This window comes from Diabrotica virgifera, chromosome 2, assembly GCF_917563875.1.
Source record: "Diabrotica virgifera virgifera chromosome 2, PGI_DIABVI_V3a".
Classification (NCBI taxonomy): domain Eukaryota; kingdom Metazoa; phylum Arthropoda; class Insecta; order Coleoptera; family Chrysomelidae; genus Diabrotica; species Diabrotica virgifera.
In genome coordinates this window covers 64,747,694-64,767,794 of record NC_065444.1, presented here as the reverse complement: position 1 = coordinate 64,767,794, position 20,101 = coordinate 64,747,694, and the positions used below count along the sequence as shown (strand labels likewise).

The 20,101-nt window shown below is 33.0% G+C and overlaps 1 protein-coding gene across 1 annotated transcript in view; it reads left to right on the top strand.

Annotated features, from left to right (window-relative positions):
* The window catches only part of LOC114330088 (centromere-associated protein E-like), a 61,524-nt gene that overhangs the window by 16,504 nt on the left and 24,919 nt on the right, over window positions 1-20,101 (top strand). The window contains exons 3-4 of the mRNA XM_028279403.2: window positions 12,440-13,062; window positions 15,821-16,097. Coding sequence (XP_028135204.1) covers window positions 12,440-13,062; window positions 15,821-16,097 — 900 coding nt within the window. The remainder of the gene's footprint in view (window positions 1-12,439; window positions 13,063-15,820; window positions 16,098-20,101) is intronic.

Below are 20,101 nucleotides of genomic sequence, written 5' to 3'. Positions count from 1 at the left end.
ATTCTTCATGTGCTTAAATTAGCTTGTCTTAATCTGACGTTTTCGAGTTTTTCTAAAAATAGAATTTTTTACGGACTGTCCCGCACGTCCCACATCCGTGGGGTCTTGTTTGTTATCATTCGATAGATTTTTGAAAAATAGTGAACACGTATTTTTCAGTTTTCCGATCTGATGTTCATTTCGCGAAATATTCGCTTTTTTGTGAAACTTTGTGACTCGCCCATTTCCTTATAGCCCAGTAAATGAACGGGAAATTCGGCGATACCGTGTAATTTTTAGGGGCAACTCCGAATTGCATGAAAATTTGGATTTAGGTTCTACTTACCCTCCACTTCAAAGTTGAAATTGTGTCGTTGGTTGCTTTTACGGGGGGGTGACAGTCACCCCTTCTCGGGGGTGAAAATACATACGTTCAAGATAAGTCCGGAAATGTATAAATTGACTGATTTTAAGCAACTTTTGTTCTATAGAGTTTTTTATTTAAGTTAATCCTTTTTGAGTTATTTGCCATTGAGAATGTTGATTTTTCGACAAAAAAACTACGTTTTCAGACGGTTTTTCGCAAATAACTCAAAAAGTAAATATTTTATCGAAAAAAATATCCTTAGCAAAAGTGTAGCCTATAAAAACCCAAAAAAATGGTGTATCATTAATGTCTATCAATTAAATAAAAACAAAGTTGTAGCTCATGAAAAATACGTTCTTATTCGTCTAATTCCAAATCGAATATTTCAAGGTGAAATCACCGAAAAATTAAGCACTTTTCGGGAAAAACCCATTTAAACTTTTTTAAAGTGTTTATAAAAAGCTTTGTTTTAATTGTTAACAAAAGTTTTAGCATTAAAAATAAGCGAGTTACGCTCAAAATAAAGTTGGCCCTCTTTTTTTTGTAAAAAATCATGAAAATCTCGCCGTGTTTAGCTCCCCAAATTAATCGCTACCGCTTTACAAACAATTTACTTACCTATCTATTTTTTATATGATCTGTCAGTCTCACCCGTTAAAAGTGTTTATTTTTTAAAGGGTTATAATTGAGAAAGCTTGAATGGGTCACTAATCACGAGTGTATGCAAATTTTGAACAGCCATATCTTAACCAATTTTTGTCTTACGGAGAAACACAATGAAGCTAGCATATTTATAATAGCAAAACCTACATTTTTTTACTCTTTAAGATTTTTCTTATCACTAATACTTTTTAAGTTATTTTGAAAAAATGAAATTTTTCAAAAATTTTTAGAAATTTTTTTTTTTAATATAAAACCATATGTTTTCAAAAATAAGCACTTTAAACCAATCAAACTTACAGATCATATAAACAATACACATACAGTTAAAATACATGGTAAAGCCAAACGATTAATTTCATTTAGGGTGCTAAATAGAGGGAGGTTTTCACGATTTCTTTTATCAAAAAAAGGGGCCAACTTATTTTTTCAGTGTAACTTGTTTATTTTTGATGCTGTAAACTTTTGTAAAAAACAAATAATAAGCTTTTTTCGATATTTTAAAAATGTCAATAAGGTTTTCCCGAAAAACGCTTCTTTCTTCGGAGATTTAGCGTTGAATTATTTGATTTGGAATTAGACGAATAAGAACGTATTTTTCATGAGCTACAACTTTGCTTCTACTCAATTTGTAGACTTTACTGGTACCCAATTTTTTTCGTTTTTTTATAGGCTACACTTTTGGTAAAAATATTTTTTTCGATAAAATATTTACTTTTTGAGTTATTTGGGAAAAACGGTCTGAAAACGTAGTTTTTTGTCGAAAAATCAACATTTTAAATCGCGAATAACTCGAAAAGTATTGACTTACGTAAAAAACTTTATAGAACAAAAGGTGGTTAAAATAAGTCAATTTATCCATTTCCGGCCTTATTTTAAACACGCGTTTTTCACCCCCCGAGAAGGGGTAAATGTCACCCCCCAAGTAAAAGCAACCAACGGCACAAATTCAACTTTGAAGTGGAGTGTAAGTAGAACCTAAATCCAAATTTTCATGCAATTCGGAGTTTTGCCCCTGGAAATTACACTCCAAAACGATCATTTATTGGGCTATTACGCCCCTCTCAAATCGTCAGATTATTGAAATATATACTGTTCTTCATATTATACTTAACTTACCTTGTCTTAATCTGTCGCGCTTATATTTTTCTAAGAATATATTTTTTTACGGATTGTCCTCAACGTACGCCCTGTATTAAGAGTCCATATATACAGTGCACTGGAATAAGTGTTACCCCTCCCTATTAACTTATTTATTTTTAGCACATAAGCAAAATGCTTGGACAGATCGATTTTTAAAATATTCATAGTATATTATAGCATCAATGGTTCGAACTTTATGCAAGCCTTCTTCAGGTGACAGTCATAATTTTGATTTTTTTAAATAGGAAAGTACATCATGTGACACCTCATTTAAAAGCTTTTTAAATACTGATTACAAAAGTGTATATGCTTCTTTTCATGAGCATTTTTCAGTGCGTCACAAATGATAGAAAAAAAGGTAAGTCCGTGATAATATAGATACATTTTAGTAACAAGACATTTTAGTTAAATCTGACAGTTGTCACATTTTATTTGCAATTTGGCATAAAATCAAATCAATTGTGTTTATTGCATTTATAAAATGGTATTTTCTTTGATTTGTATAGTCTTATAAATTGTACAGATTATATTCGTAGATATATTATTATAATTACTAAATAATTTTTTTTTTCGATTATAGCGCCATCTATTGACAACTAGAATAAATGTTATAAATATCACCGACGAAATGTAATCACCGACGTGCATTTTTTTTCTGTCACATGTAATTTAATGCGTTAGAAAGAAATCGAAAAACTGTGACGCATTGAAAGATCCTCATGAGAAAAAGCATAATAATTTAATACTTTTTAAGAGCGAAGGCGCAAAATTTCCGTTGCAATGCTTTTTAAGTGCAATCATTTTTTTCGAATCCTGAGAAAACTAATAAGTACTTGTGAAAAGTTTGAACGTAGGATGAAAGATTACATTATTATCGAGGGTAGAAAGTCCCTGAGAAATGTTATAATGTTTATTTTAATAAGTTACAGGGGTGAAAAAAAAAACGAAAATTTAGTGTGATTTTTAATTTCAAATAGCTGATTCTAACAAAACTTCTTGGTTATTCTAAGGGATTTTCGGCCCTCGGTAATAATGTAATCTTTCATTCTGGGTTTAAAATTTTCAAAAATACTTATGTTTTCTCAGAATTCTAAAAAAAATAATACATTTAAAAATAATTCGACCAAAATTTTGCGCCTACGCTGTCAAAAAGGATTAAAGTATTATACATCTTTATAATCAGTATTTCAAAAGCTTTTAAATAAGGTGTCACATAATATGTACTTTCCCATTTAAAAAATCAAAGTTATGCCTGTCACCTATGAAGAGGGATCGCGTAAAGTTCAAAACATTGATGCTATAATATACTATGATTTTTTAAAAATCGACCTGTCCGAGCGTTTTGCTTATATGTAAAAAATAAATAAGTTAATAAGGAGGGGTAACACTTATTCCAGCACACTGTATGTTAGGTGTACCTACATTTACATGTTAAACGGTTTCTCCCCATGCGATCTTCTGATGCTCTCGAGTAAAGCACAAAACCCCCGCTTGGGCTCCCCTACCCTAATAATTAAAGGGTGTTTTTTTGAGGTATATAATACTTTAAGTTTCAGGACGCTAGCCTGAAACTTAGGTACGTCCAAGCTTATGTTAGAATTGAACTAACCTTAGAAATGTTCCTTCAAGTCTTATAGGGGCAGTTCTCACCAAAAGCAACTGGCGACCGCATGACCGCAACGCGACTCGGCGCTATTGTTTAAGGGGAACGGGGTTTATTAGGTGGGAACATGTGTATTTAAGGGGAAAGGCGCAAAATGTCGCCTGTCAAAATTTTCAATGTGTTTTAAATGTAGGTATTCATTTTTTCGAATCCTGAGAAAAGTAATAAGTATTTTTGAAAAATTTGAATTGAAACAGAATGAAAGATTACGTTATTACCGAGGGCCAAATGTCCATTAGAATAAATAAAAAGTTTCTTTTGAATGAAATATTTGCAATTAAAAATCACGCTTAAGTAATTTCCTCTTTTATTTTCACCCCTGTATCTTATTAAAATAAACGGTATAGAAGTTTACAGGGACTTTCGGCGCTCGGTAATAACTTTATCTTTTTCTTTCTGCATTTAAATTTTTCAAAAATAATGAGTGAAAATAATTTCGACCATGAGTCCAGTATTCTGTTAACAGAGATACAAAATAGGACCAAGCGGCGCCGCTAGGAGAACTCTCCAATAATGCGTCGCAGATTACTTTAATGAAACGTGGTCATTTTGTACTTTAAAACCGAGTAAGGTATGCACATACCTTACAAAGACAGGTTTACAGGTTTTAGAGTACAAAATGATCACGTTTCATTAAAGTAATCTGCGACGCATTATTGGAGTGTTCTCCTAGCGGCGCTACCTGTACGATACTGTGACGTTGTTTATAATGTGGGCACATATTATAAATGGCCTCACAATCTGGCCTATTTCTGAGAGAAGGATCTAGAGAATACGAGCCTCGACCATGGAATTCGAGACGACCGCTGTCAAAGTATATAAGAACAGGAATTCGTCCGCAGGCCAGTCATTCATTGATCGAAGCGTGTCGCGTAATTTAATGTATTCGAATCGAATGTATTGAAATGTATTTATTAGTTATCGGAATTATTATGTTTAGTTAATTAAATCATAAATTTGAATTTGTAAATAAATTAGATGTGTTAGTTAGTGTTATTTGTAACTATTAAATAAATCTTCTCCTTAACGTGCCCTATCAAGTCCCCTTGACGTTGGCGATTAACATGGCGAAACTGTCTCTGTCTCGAGCTATTCTAAATAGGTGTTCTGCTTTCTTTATTCCTGTCCACTCCCGGATATTCTTCAACCAAGAGGCCTGCTTTCTACCAATTCCTCTGCGTCCTTCGATTTTACCCATCATAATAAGTTGAAGAATATTATACCGGTCTCCCCTTACTACGTGTCCAAAATAGGCCATCTTTCTATATTTGATGTTATCAAGCAGCTCGCGGGTAGCGTTTGCTCTCTTAAGGACTGCCACATTTGTCAGCATAGCCGTCCATGGTATTTTTAGAATACGTCTGTGCAGCCACATTTCAAAGGCCTCCAAACGGTTAATGGTGGATATTTTTAATGTCCATGCTTCGACACCATACAAGAGGACTGACCAAATGTAGCATTTAATCATGCGCTTTCGAAGTTGAAGTTGCAAGGTATCATTACAGAAGAATGACCTCATTTTTAAAAATGTCGTGCGGGCTATCTCGATTCTACATTTTATCTCTTTATCTGGATCTAGTTGTTCAGTAATATGGCAACCAAGATATTTAAAACTGGGTACTCTTTGAATCATATGACCATCAACATATAACCGTGAATCTTGATGGGCCAAACGGCTAAATACCATGTACTTTGTTTTTGAACAGTTTATATTTAGGCCAAACTCTCTTCCCACTCTGTCAATGGCATTTAAAAGGTGTTGTAATCCATTCATATCATCACTTAAAATAACTGTATCGTCTGCATATCTGATTGTATTTATCAGAATTCCATTAACCTTCACACCCCATTCCAAATTATGCAGCGCTTCCTTAAATATTCTATCTGAATACAAATTGAACAACAGTGGGGACAGTATACAACCCTGTCTGATGCCTCTTTGTATTTTGCATATTTCTGTTGATTTTCCATTTATGCAAGCTGTCGCTGTTTGACGCCAGTATAATTTTTAATTAAATAAATAAGCGATGTAAATAAAATAATATAAGTAAGTCTTCCTTTATTTAAATTAAAATTAGTGCCTAAAAATATAAATAAATAAAATAGTAGAGTCAACCGCGTAACAATACCTTACTCGGTTTTAGAGTACAAAATGACCACGTGTCATTAAAGTAATCTGCGGCATTTTTGGAGTGTTCTCCTAGCGGCGCCGCTTGGTACTATTGTACCTCGGTTAACAGAATACTGGACTCGTGGTCGAAATTATTTTCACTCATTTCGTCATTCCGCCTTAGTGGACAGTCTAACCACACTCCGCTGCAAATATTTCAATATCTGCAGTTATTCGTTTCGTTATGGTTCAATTCAGTCTTCTTGTAAAGCCTCTTTGACAAGGAATAGATTCCGAAACATCAGGTGTCAGAGGATGGCAAGAGACTCGAATTGAATTAAAACGAAAACGATTATTTTCTTTTTTTTTCAAAAATACTTATTATTTTTCTCAGGATTCGAAAAAAATGAATAGATACATTTAAAACACATTGGAAATTTTGACAGCCGACATTGTAAATATACGTGTTCCAACCTAATAAATGGCCACTCAACTTCAACTTAACCAATTGCATTAGTCACCGCTGCATATCGCGTCCCAGTTCAAAATTTCTAGATGTAGCAGTCGCCAGTTGCCCTCCACAGTTGCCTAGAATAGTTTAGTCATCACAGACGAGACAATAAGAATTTTGAATTTTATGGCCCTCGTTGAGCACAAGAGACTTCTTAAAAACAATCGATTTCAGTAATTACACAAGAGCAACTCAACTAAAGTTGCGGTCTTATTGTAATGGTAGGGGAGCAAAGTATGCTAAATGTGCAGTCACTCGAGCGCTTTGGTGACCTATTGGGTTGTGACGAATAGGTCCTAAAACCAAAAAAAGTTAAGTAAAGTTTTCCATTTTAGTGGGCGCTTGCCATTTTTTAATTTAATTTTCCATTTTCAACAATGGTTTTTTTCGATTATAACGCCATCTATCCATAATTCGAAAAATTGTTTCGAATAAAAGTTACTTATTTTTACGTAAGGAATCCAAATCGGCAAAAAAATGAGAGCCCCTATTTAAGATTTTAAAGTAACCCCCCACCCCACCTCCGCGGGGGGTCGTGTTTGGTGCCATTCGATAGATTTTTAAAAAATATTGAACAAGTATATTTTACAGTTTTTCGATCTGATGTTCCTTTCGCGAAATATCGCGGGATTCGTATTTAAAATATTAAATTTACCCCCCACCCCTCTCCGTGGGAAGTCGTGTTTGGTATCATTCGATAGATTTTTAAAAAATATTGAGCACATATATTTTAGTTTTTCGATCTGTCATTCATTTCGCGAAATATTCGCTTTTTTCTTGTGAAACTTTGGGACCCACCCATTTCCTTACGCCCCGACCAAATCGTCAGATTTTTAAAATATACACTCTTTTGCATGTACAGTGGAACCCCGTTAACTCGGATTAATTGGGACCGCGGCCGATCCGGGTTATCGAAAATCCGGGTTAGCCGGAGAAAATGGTAAAAATTAATAAAATATGGTATGCTTACAGATAAACTCCGTTATAATTGTCACACAGACACTGGTAAACCACGTTCGCATTCCACACAAAACCACACATACAAAGCGTCGTCAAAAGTCTCATTCTTAGCTTTATTAGCTTTGCACCGATTACCGATTAAACTGTCTTTTGTTATCATTTTGAAAAAAAAATCTTCGATTTTAGTTCTATTTTTCTTCCAATCCGATACTGTAGATGTACCGACACCATAATATAATGCTGCAAGATTCACCTTTATCAATTCTACTTAATGCTTCTAGTTTCTTTTCCATTGTCACTACAACATTTTTACGTTTTGTTGCCCTTATAGACAAAAGACACGCAAACACAAAATCTGAATAAATTTACGAACGATTACAAAACGGAAGCGAACAATAATACGACTTTACTACACACAATACCGTCTCTGATATTATGTTATTTAAATAACAGTGATGACTAAGACCATTGTTAAAAAAAGAATTTTAATAGTCTTTTCTAAACAATGCTAACACAGACAGTTTCAAAAAAATAAAGGACTATGGTATATGTAGTTCAATCCGGTTCCATTATCTCTCAAATATTATATTACATAGAGTTGGTACAAAACCTCGTGAACCTTGAAAATGCGTATGTATAACCGAAATAAAATGAAGCCAAAAACATACGACTATTTTATTTGCTGCGAATTGCGCGACAGGGTCCCATCTGCACCCTGATATTTTCAGTAATGTCGGATTCATCAATCGTTTCGTTCGTATATTGACGTCACCAAATGAATGAATTAGGTTCATGAGATTTTGTAACAGCAATACATTTTTATTGTTGAAATGTTTGTCTGATAAAAATCGGTCCGGGTTAGCCGGAGTTCCGGGTTATCGGGGCCGACTTATCGGGGTTCCACTGTACTTAATTTACCTTATCTTAATCTGACAATTTCGAGTTTTTTTAAGGATAGATTTTTTATTTCGGGCCCCCGTTAACGAACTCCCCTGTGTTAAGAGCCAATATATGGTAGAGGTACATCTGCAGGGTACCAGGTTTCTCCCCATATGATAATCTGACGCGCTCGAGTAACTGCAAAAATCCCCGCTTGGGCTCCCCTACCATAATTGCGTTGCGGCTGCCGGTTGCTTTTAGTAGGGGAAGCAAGGATGCTAAATTTTCAGTTACTAAAGCGTTATGGGGACCTATTGGATTGTGAAGATTAGGTAGGTCCTAAAACCAAAAAAGTTAAGTTTTCCATTTTAGCGGGGACTTTCCATTTTTTAATTTAATTTTCCATTTCCAACATTGATTTTTCCCGATTATAGCACCATCTATCCATAATTCGAAAAAATGTCTTGAATAAAAGTTACTTATTTTTACGTAAGAAATCCAAATCTTCAATAAAAAATGGGGTCTCCTATTTAAGAGTTGAGTGTCATTCGAGAGATTTTTCAAAAATATTGAATACCTACGTGTATTTTTCAATTTTTCGATCTGACGTTTATTTCGCGAAATATTCGCTTCTTTTTTGTGACACTTTGTGACTTGTCCATTTCATTATGCCCCGCTGAAATCGTCAGATTTTTTAAATAAGTATACACTGCTCTGCATGCAGTGCAGAGAAATCGTCAGATTTAGATAAGGTAAGTTAAGTACCGGTTGTCCCAATAAGAATGGCTCTCAGCCATATCTCAGCAACCGTTTATAGTACAGCTTTGAGAAAAAAATATTTATAACAAAAGTTGCCTCGGGAAAAGCCTGGAAATTATTTTCATAATTGTAGGTCCACCGCTAGAGGGCGTAATTGAATATCAAAAATTAAAAAATCAAAATTTTACAAAATTTACCTAATGAAAGGGCACTGGAAATACAATCATCGTATTCTTCATAAAATTCTGCGCATATTTGATTTCACAAGTGTAAATCTACCTTTGCAAATAAGAGGTGGGGTGAGTGGAAACCTTCTTATGAAAAAATGACTGTAAGTCCGGTTCTTCTAAGTCGAATTTTGCATACTTGGTCTTGTTAAAAACAGCTCTTTTTGGTCAATGTAAGAGTCTTATTTTCGAAATAGCCTAATAAGTAATATGCCAGCTAGTAGGCGTTATTCAATTATTTTCGGAAATCTAGTTTTCTTTCGAGAATATTAAATACAAGTATGCATTTTTAATCCTGTATTACAAAATTAGACCAAATTAGCAACGTAATACCGAAAACCGCATGTCGATATCTTTTTTCTATCTCGAGATATCTTAAGAAATGTGTAAATTTTAAACAACTGTTAATATCACCGGTAAACGAAGTTAAGGAAAAGTAGTGTGCTGTGGAAAAAACAAAGACACATTTTCCAGATGTAAACGTATACAGCGTGTCTACTTGAGTTGGAAACAAATGGGAAACTTTCTTATTATTAATTTTACGAAAAAAAGTTATTCTTTATAAAAAGTTCTGCATGCCCCAAAACCTAAGATTCAATTATCAGATATCAAATTTTCTCAATATTATACGAGGTATGTCAAAAAATATGAATTTCGGCTAAGGGTAAAGTACCTTTATTTCTCTCAATATCGAAAATTCTTATGATAAAAAGTTGTTTGGAATTAAAAACTAAGATGAAATATACAATTACATGCTTCTTATTGAAAAAAAAAATATTTTTCTCAAATTTATGGATACCCAACATCGTTTTTAATTATTACAAATATCATAACTCGTTTATTATTCATTTTACGAAAAAAAGTTATTCTTCATAAAAAACTTTGCATGGTCTAAAATCTAAGACACAACCATGATATATCAACTTTTATTAATTTTATACGAGGTGTGTCAAAAAATATGAAATTCGCTCAATATTATAGCACCTTTATATTTCACAGTATTTCAATTAGAAGGATGTAATTGCATATTGACACATAGTTTTTAATTCTAAACAACTTTTTTAATAACTGTTTTCAATATTGTGAAAAATAAAGGTACTTTACTCTTGAGTGAAATTCATATTTTTTGACATAACTCGTATAAAATTAATAAAATGTCATATCTGTTGATTGAATCTTCGGTCTTAGGACATACAGAGATTTTTATAAAGAATACCTTTTTTTCGTAAAAGTAATAATAAAAGAGTTATCGTATGTGTAATGAATAAAAACGAAGTTAGTATCAATAAATTTGAGAAAAATTTGAAAAATATTTTTTTCCAATTAGAAGCATGTAATTACATATTTGAGCTTGGTTTTTATTTCCAAACAACTTTTCATAATAAGAATTTTCGATATTTGAGAGAAATAAAGGTACTTTACCCTTAGCCGAAATTCATATTTTTTGACATACCTCGTATAATATTGAGAAAATTTGATATCTGATAATTGAATCTTAGGTTTTGGGGCATGCAGAACTTTTTATAAAGAATAACTTTTTTTCGTAAAATTAATAATAAAAAAGTTTCCCATATGTTTCCAACTCAAGTAGACACGCTGTATAATTAATTAAAACAACAATAAGACAAACAATACTATAAAATATAACAAAGAAATAAAAGCAACTACTTACTTAATGACGACCTAAATGTTCAAATTGTTGCCCATCATTTTCGATGCAAGCATTTTTACTCTTTCAAGAGTAGATTGAACAGCAGTCTCAATTTCTGCTTTCGCAATGTTTTGAATGGCGTTTCGTATTCTCTAGATTCTAGATCATGTTTTCTCGAGTAGTGGGCCTAGCGGCAAAAACAAGGTCTTTAATCCGTCCCCATAAATAAAAGTCTAAAACAGTTAAATCTGTTGCTATTCAATTTACTCTTGAAAGAGTAAATTCTTGCATCGAAAATGATGGGCAACAATTTGAATATTTAGGCAGTCACTACGACTAAGTAATAGTAGCTGCTTTTATTTCTTTGTTATATTTTATAGTGTTGTTTGTCTTATTGTTGTTTTAATTAATTATATACGTTTACATCTGGAAAATGTTTATTTGTTTTTTCCATAGCACACTACTTCTTAACCTCGTTTACTGGTGACAGCAACAGTTATGTTTAAAATTTACACATTTCTTAAGATATCTCGAAGTAGAAAAAAGATATCGACATACGGTTTCTGGTATTATGTTGCTAATTTGGTCTAATTTTGTAGTACAGGATTAAAAATGCATACTTGTATTTAATATTCTCCAAAGAAAACTAGATTTCCGAAAATAATTGAATAACACCTATTAGCTGGCATATTACTTATTAGGCTATTTCTAAAATAAGACTCTTACGTTGACGAAAAAGAGCTGTTTTTAACAAGACCAAGTATGCAAAATTCGATTTAGCAGAACCGGACTTACAGTCATTTTTTCATAAGAAGGTTCCCACTCACCCCCACCTCTTATTTGCAAAGTTAGACTTACACTTGTGAAATCAAATATTCGCAGAATTTTATGAAGAATACGATGATTATATTTCCAGTACCATTTCATTAGGTAAATTTTATAAAATTTTGATTTTTTAATTTTTGATATTCAATTACGCCCTCTAGCGGTGGACCTACAATTATGAAAATAATTTCTAGGCTTTTCCCGAGGCAACTTTTGTTATAAAATTTTTCTTGCCAAAGCTGTAGTATAAACCATGATGTATAAACGGTTCCTGAGATATGGCCGAGAGCCATTCTTATTGGGACACCCGGTACATGCATGTACTTAACTTACCTTATCTTAATCTGACGATTTCGAGTTTTTCTAAGGATATATTTTTTTACGGATCCCCCTTAATGAACTCCCCTCTATTAAGAGCCAATATGGTAGGGGTACATTTACAGGGTAGGTTACAAGGTTTTCTGACGCGCTCGAGTAACTGCAAATATCCCCGCTTGGGCACCTCTACCATTTGGTGAGAACACGGCCTTAAAGCACATACACATAGATGGACAGACGCATAATACAATATTTTTGATCATTATTCTCTGTTATTCTTTTCCAGAGTTTTATAGTGATGTCTGATAGAAATAAAAATAAAATTATTGAAACGTAAAATATTAAGTAAACATTTCTTTTATGTATTGTATTATTGTACTGTTTTAGAAAACACAAAAAACGACATCAGAAATCCTTACACAACAAAATAATCATATTCTACAGAAGATTAACGCCGAAAAGAAGATTCTTGGGTTACTGCAATTGGAAGCCGATAAATTGAATACTGACATTAGAAGATTAGATGAGGAGACCTCACATATTGTACAAAGACAGCAAAATGCTTGTGAAATCGTAGAAGAAATGCAAAAGTATGTTACAGAATTAGAGCAGAACGCAAAAAATGTAGAGAATAATCGTAACGAATTGCTGACCAAAGCCGAAAACCAAAAAGAAAAATTTAAAAGCACTATCGACGCCGCCGTAAAAGAATACAATCGTCTTAGAGATTTATTTTCCGCAGGTAACAACCCATCAGGTGACGGTGATCGTGATTCTTTACGGAAAGAAAATTTACATCTAAAACAGCAAATAAATGAAAACCGTGAAGAGTTCAAACTCCTGGAGATATTGTATTCTTTAAAAGTTGAAAAGGAGAATCTTGAAACTGGTATATGTGAGAAGAAAAATAGTTATAATGAGATTAATAAGAACTTAGACGTTTTAGAGAGTATACAAGAGCACACTGTGACTCAATTTAATGAAGAATATGAGAAATACATTAAACTAAGGTATTTTTTATGTATATTTCTTATTATGTTGTTGATATAGTCCTTAGCGTAGTTTTTTTCAGTGCATTATTTCTTTCTAATAGGTACGTTTAATAGATATTGACAAAGAAAATTGTATGTTTGTTATTGTTATCACAGAAAATCGACAGAATTCATCATCTACATATAATATACCCCGTGTGTTTGTTATTGATCTACTATTTGTTATTGATTGGTCCCAAAATATATTAGGCCTGGATTCCGCGTACCAAAAAAAAGTTTATTAATAGCAAGCTGAAAATTTAATAGCTTAACGGTGTCTAGTCGGACAAACTTTGATGTACGGGAACACCGGAACATGGGAAGTTTTAATTGTGGAACAGATTACAGATTTCGAACGTCAGACTACAAAAACTCCCATGTATTTTGTCGGACAGAACTTAGAAATTGATTTGTTACCCTTTCATTAAACTCTCTTGCAAAAATCAGATTGCTATTTACCACCAATATTCCTGTCATTTGACATGTTCTACGTGTCGGACTTATTAAAATGCCCAACATATTTATCGGACAAACATTTTTTCATATATTTTATAAAGTTTGCTATTGAATAAATTTAAAAACAACCTGCTAGTTTTCACAATCATAAACTTGTTAGGATGACACTTTCCACATTTAAAATCACGTTCCTCAAATTATAACTTCCCCTGTTCCAGTGTTCCCATACATCAAAGTTTGTCCGACTAGACACCGCCCACATAACAATGATGTTCGCATCATGTTCAAAGTATATACTACCAACATTCGTCGGAGTATATTCTTTTTAGTATATGCGTAGTACAAGCATAGCATGTACCTTAAAAAACATTCTAAATTTCATGTTTGAACATGAAATGTCACCTATTATGTTGAAAATTCCCGCAAAAAGGGAAATTTTCTTCCATTTGGCAACACTAACCACCGATGCACCGATGTTGTTCGGTGACCAAACTGCAAACGGCCAACAGTCAGTCTTATTCTTACCATTTCTTACCTGAATAGGGATCAGTTATAGGAAACAACGGTAAAATATGAAAACGAAAACAGGCATTATTTGTATCTATGCAGTGTTAAGGATGAAGACGAATGATAAAGTACTAGGATATTAAAGAACATACATAATACCTTTATTTTGTTTGCGGTGCTTCAAAATATAATCTATTTTGGTATATAACTCGATATTACTTAAATTAGTAGGTATCCAGGTAAGTACATATAAGTATATAAATTTTAGTTACTTATACATAGTTTAGTTTAGCTAAATATTATATAAGTAATAATTTATATAAACAACTAAAATTTATAAATATGTAATTACTTTTTAAGTAATATTGTAGAATGTAGGTACTAGCTACCTAAATTTTCATATGCAATTAGAATATGTAAATATAATAGGTACTTGGTAGAACCATATGAGATTAGGTGATGCTGAAAACATACTTCTGGGCATTATAGCACTTTCTTGGAATATTCTTAAAAGTATATTCTTCCCATACAAAGATGTGCGGTTGTACGTTCTAAGTATATAAATAGAAGGTTTATAGCACTTCCTTGGAATATTCTAAAAAGTATATTCTTGGTATATACTGAAAAGAAGTGCGGTAGTAAATTCTAAGTATATAAATAGAACGTTTAAGTACTGTAATGTAGTATACTCAGTATCTGCTCTGCACATTCGCAATGGTAATTACGCATGTTATTAGCATATACTTTTTCTGAAAAGTATGTTCTATGAATCTACTAAGAACATGAAATTGTTATGTGGGCGTTAAGTTATTAACAAATTTTCAGCTTGCTACAAATCAACTTTTTTTTGGTACGCGGGATCCAGGCCTATATTGTTTAGAAGGGTTATTGCTTTTCTTCACTGGTTGTTTCTTTCTTCTATCGTGTCTACTTTCCTTCTTTTGTGATGATCGTACCCAGGTGCTGTATCCAACCGACACACATAAATTATGTCTTTCTTATGTTTATTTCAAGCCTCCATTTTTTATATTCCTCGCTTAATTTTCTTGACATATATTCAGTTTCTTCGTACTCTTGCGGTATTATTAGTTGGTCATATGCAACTAATATCACGCATAAATCAGAAGAATTATTATTTTAGTTTTACAAATTAATAGTTAGTTAATAATAATTTAATTTGTCATATCAATTTATTTGGTTGGAAATAAAACTAAAACAGTAAATTGATATGACAAAGTAACAATTTGTAAAATTAAAATGATCTCTTCTGACTTATGCGTTTTATTTACTTTGTAAAGATTGCTTTTGCCGGTAGTGTACACATGTACGGTTAAACACCATAATCTTATGTCAAAAGGGTTTGCACACAATAATGAAAGGCATCAAACCTTTGTACGCGGAATATGTATTGCTAAATACTAATAAACATTTATACTACTACTATTTAGGATTAACAATAAACTTTATGCAAATTTAATTTCTTTACTATTATGCAAATAACACCGTAATCTTTTTCCAGGATATGCACAAATATCAACCCCTCTTTTCAAATAAAATGACCAGGTATTTACAAAAATTAGTTTTTATTTAAAAGTTAGTGTTTATTATTTGGGAATAAATATTTTTTTCTATAAGAGTTTCCTTGCATTTCATAATTTTGTGCAAATCCTTCAGGTGTAGGTATCACATCATCGCAGTAGACCGCATACTATAGTACCACCCACCATTTTCTCCAGTACAATATCTCAAACTTCACTTTACAAATTTATTTTAGAGTTGATGATTTAAGTTGTGACTTAAACCGACTAAATCAGAAGATAACGGCGGTTAAGGAACAAGTTTTTGATAACGAGATATCGTTAAAACGTACTCGAATTGGTGAAACTAAAGAAATGATTGAAAAACGAAAGGAGGAAATTGCGGAGAAGCAAAAGCGGATAGATCAGATGAGCGGGGAGTATATAAGTAAAGTTGATGCCTTAAAAAAACAAATTGTTGATGTTGAAAAGGAAGCAGCTCAGTCTGGAGAAAGCAATCAGGAAAACATGCAGGTAAAGTTTTTAAATGTATTATGTTAAAATAATTTTAGATTACGTAATATTATATAGCTCAAGCGCAGGGCCGCCGAGAGGGATGAGCGGGCCCCGGTAAGAAGTGAAGAGCGGGCCCCGGTAAGAAGTGAAGAGCTGGCCCCCGGCAAAAAGTGAAGAGCGAAAAAAATTGTTTAATTTTTATGGAAATAAAATTAACGTATGTTCCTAAAGTTTTGGGAAAAATTTCACCTGGTCTGATTGAGAAGCAAAATGCATTTAACAAAGAAATCCAAGGAATTGAAATGTCATCAGTTATTGACATTTAATAAACAAAGCAGAATATTTTGATTTGTGCTCTGCAAAATGTCTTATAAAATTGATATTCGTCGAGGTGTTTATAATATGGTTGGGCGAATGTCGAAACGAGATATTGTTAATATTTATCGAGATCAAAACATAAGCAAATCGACAATTTATCGCGCAATCAGAGAATGTGAAGAAGGGATACCATGTGTTAACTTGCGTAAAAGTGGCCGACCGCGGATTTTGAACCATATAAGAGAGGCAAGACTGATTGAAGCAGCTAAGACCAAAATTGGGGTCTCACAGCGAAAACTGGCCAGAAGATTTCATGTTGGAAAGACTACAGTATACAGGACCCTATCGAGTAACAATATTATCTACCGGAAAAGAAGGAAAGCTCCAAAATACACAGAGGATCAATAAGAGAGAATTCCGAGATGTTGCCGCGCGTTAAGGCGAGTGCATTTCGTCAACAAGTTGATCGTGATGGACGATGAAAAATATTTTACTTTGTCCAACTCTGAGATGAAGGGTAACGATGGGTTTTACACGAACGATTACGAAAATGTACCTGATGAAGTAAAATTCAAAAGTAAGAAAAAATTTGAGGACAAAATTTTGGTATGGTGTGCAATTTCTGGGGCTGGCTTTATCTCACAGCCCTACATTGGTGTTGTTCGAGGCGAAGCCTTAAACGCAAATATTTATATTCAAAGATGTCTCTCTAAATTGCTTCAGTTTGTGAACACACATCATGCAAATGATCAAATAGTCTTTTGGCCAGATCTTGCTTCATGTCATTACGCGAGGATCACAAGGGACTGGTACGAAACTAACAACATTACCTTTGTACCGAAAGCAGACAATCCCCCAACCTACCTCAGGCTCGTCCAATTGAAGAGTTCTGGGCAATATTAAGTCGGAAAGTCTATAATAACGGATGGGAAGCACAAAATCAGGAACAGTTAAGACGCCGCATATATACAAAAATTAGAGAAATTGACGCCGAGGTCGTCCAAAGGATGATGCAACGTGTCAGGGGAATTATTAGGCAAATCGAAAATAATGGTCCCTTGTCTGTCATTTGAATTTTGATTTATAATAAGGATAGTTAAGTTAAATTGTTGAATAATTTAATGAAAATATAAGATTATTGTGGTCAGAGTTATATGCTTTTGAAATTTTTCCCAAAACTTTAGGACCATACGTTATCAATAATAAATAGCCCTAATAAGAATAATAAGAAACATTTCAAATATAACTTTTATTAAATTTTGATTATATTTTTCTAATAGTGAAAATATTTACAATACCGGTGCTTTTCGATTTTTTTGATTGGCAAAGATGTCTAATTTTCGAAAAATCACATGATTTTACCAAATCATTCTCAGTGCACAAAGTTGCTAGGTCGGAACTAATCCTGTTTCATTTTAGATCTCATAGCATTTTTTATGCGAGAAAGAAAACTAAAAGATATTTTCCATTTTTGCGACTTCCACCGGCAATGTGCAAAATATTATTGACGCTATAACGACGTTACGAAATAATGACTCCAATTTGGGATGTTTAATTTTATTAAGAAAATCTATTGGAGTAAGTTGAGAATTACAAATATTCTCCTTGTATATCGCTCTATCGTCTTCTTTATAAAACTCGCGCGATATATCAATTTTTTTTTATATTGTCGTTATCTTCATCTCAGAATGTCCATAACATGTTAAAATAGCTAGTGAATTTCAATTCCTGCATTCAATCTTCTGGTTAAGTTGCTTATTATACAGGTTGTCCCGAAAATATTGGTCATAAATTATACCACACATTCTGGGGTCAAAAATAGTTTGATTGAACCTAACTTACCTTAGTACAAATATGCTCATAAAAAAAGTTACAGCCCTTTGAAGTTACAAAATGAAAATCGATTTTTTTCAATATATCGAAAACTACTTGAGATTTTTTATTGAAAATGGACATGTATCATTCTTATGGCAGGAACATCTTAAAACAAAATTATAGTAAAATTTGTCCAACCAATAAAATTTTATGGGGGTTTTGTTCCCTTAAACCCCCCTGAACTTTTGTGTACCTTCCAATTAATTCATTATTGTGGAATCATTAGTTAAACACAAGGTTTTTAAAACTTTTTTAATATATTTACATAAAAATTTTATGGGGGTTTTGTTCCTTAAACCCCAAAATGTTTGTATACGTTCCGATTAAACTATTATTGTGGTACCATTAGTTAAACACAGTGTTTTTAAAACTTTTTTGCCTCCTAGTATTTTTTTGATAAGTCACCTTTTATCGATGTGGCTTCTTTTTCAAAATATAGGTACCTAAAAATGTAAGTTATAAATCAATTTTCAGAATATTAACAGGTGTCTATAATAATACTTAACAATATACGAATATGTGGTGGATTCGAAAAATATTCAAAATATCTCGATAAACACTTTTCGAAAAAAAAGTACTAAGAGGCAAAAAAGTTTTAAAAACATTGTGTTTAACTAATGGTGCCACGATAATAATATAATTGCAACGTACACAAAAGTTTGGGGGATTTAAGGGAACAAAACCCCATAAAATTTTTATGGGGTGCACAAATTTCACTTTAATTTTTTTTAAGAGAGAGAAGAGTTTTCGATATATGAAAAAAAACGATTTTCATTTTGTTTCTTCAAAGGGCTGTAACTTTTTTTGTGTGCACTATTGTATATAGTTAAGTGAGGTTCAATCAACTTATTTTTGACCCCAGAATCTGTGGTATAATTTATGACCAATCTTTTCGGGACACCCTGTATAATCATTAGGTTTGTTCTAACACGACCCAGAAACCGTCCATGAACGATCACCGTCCTGCGTAATACCATGGAACGTCAAGGGCGGATCCAGGACCGATTTTCGGGAGGGGCCATAAACTTTTTTTGGGTAGGAGTACCAGAAGTACGGGAGGTAATTTTTAAAAATTAGGGTTACAATGGTGAGTTTTAAGTCACTTTTCACACACTTTGAGAAGTGCCTTAAAACTCACCATTCCTGCCATAGTACCGACTCATACACATTTCTTCGGATCCAAGTGCAGTTCTTTCAACAAGTTTAATACTATTTTTTCCGATGCTTCTCCTGCCAGGCCTTGTTTTTTCCCTCTTTCTTGATTTTCACTAATTATTTTTAAGTTCTCATAAGCGTCAATGAATTTGACAAAGTCTTCACGAATGTTGTTTTTGTGTATGTATCCCAAATTTAGAAAAAGTTGTTCCACGTGGGATACGTCAGTCGTTTCGTCAAATATTATTTGTTCAATTATTTCTTCACCACAACAATTGTTATTAATTGATTTTGACTGCTGCTACTAATGATGTTGCTCAGGAAGATGCCGTGCATATGTGTTATTTAAGAGTCTTATCTCCTGATGCGATTTTAAACCTTAACACTGTGGTGCTAAGGCAAAACCCGATATGTCAAAAAACGTGATTTTGCAGCAGATGAGTTCAAAAGTTCGCGGTGTTGTTGTAATAGTGTACATATCAGAAACAATTTTATTATCTACTGGTTACATGGATGCGTTTAGCCATGTAGGGTTTTGTCATCACATGCTTCATCGCTCAATGTACATATTGGCATTAAAAACTAAAAATCGATAATTTTTGACATATCGGGTTTTGCCTTAGTACCACAGCAATTCCTCTCATTCCTAGGTCCAGCATCTTCGTCCAGAAGCA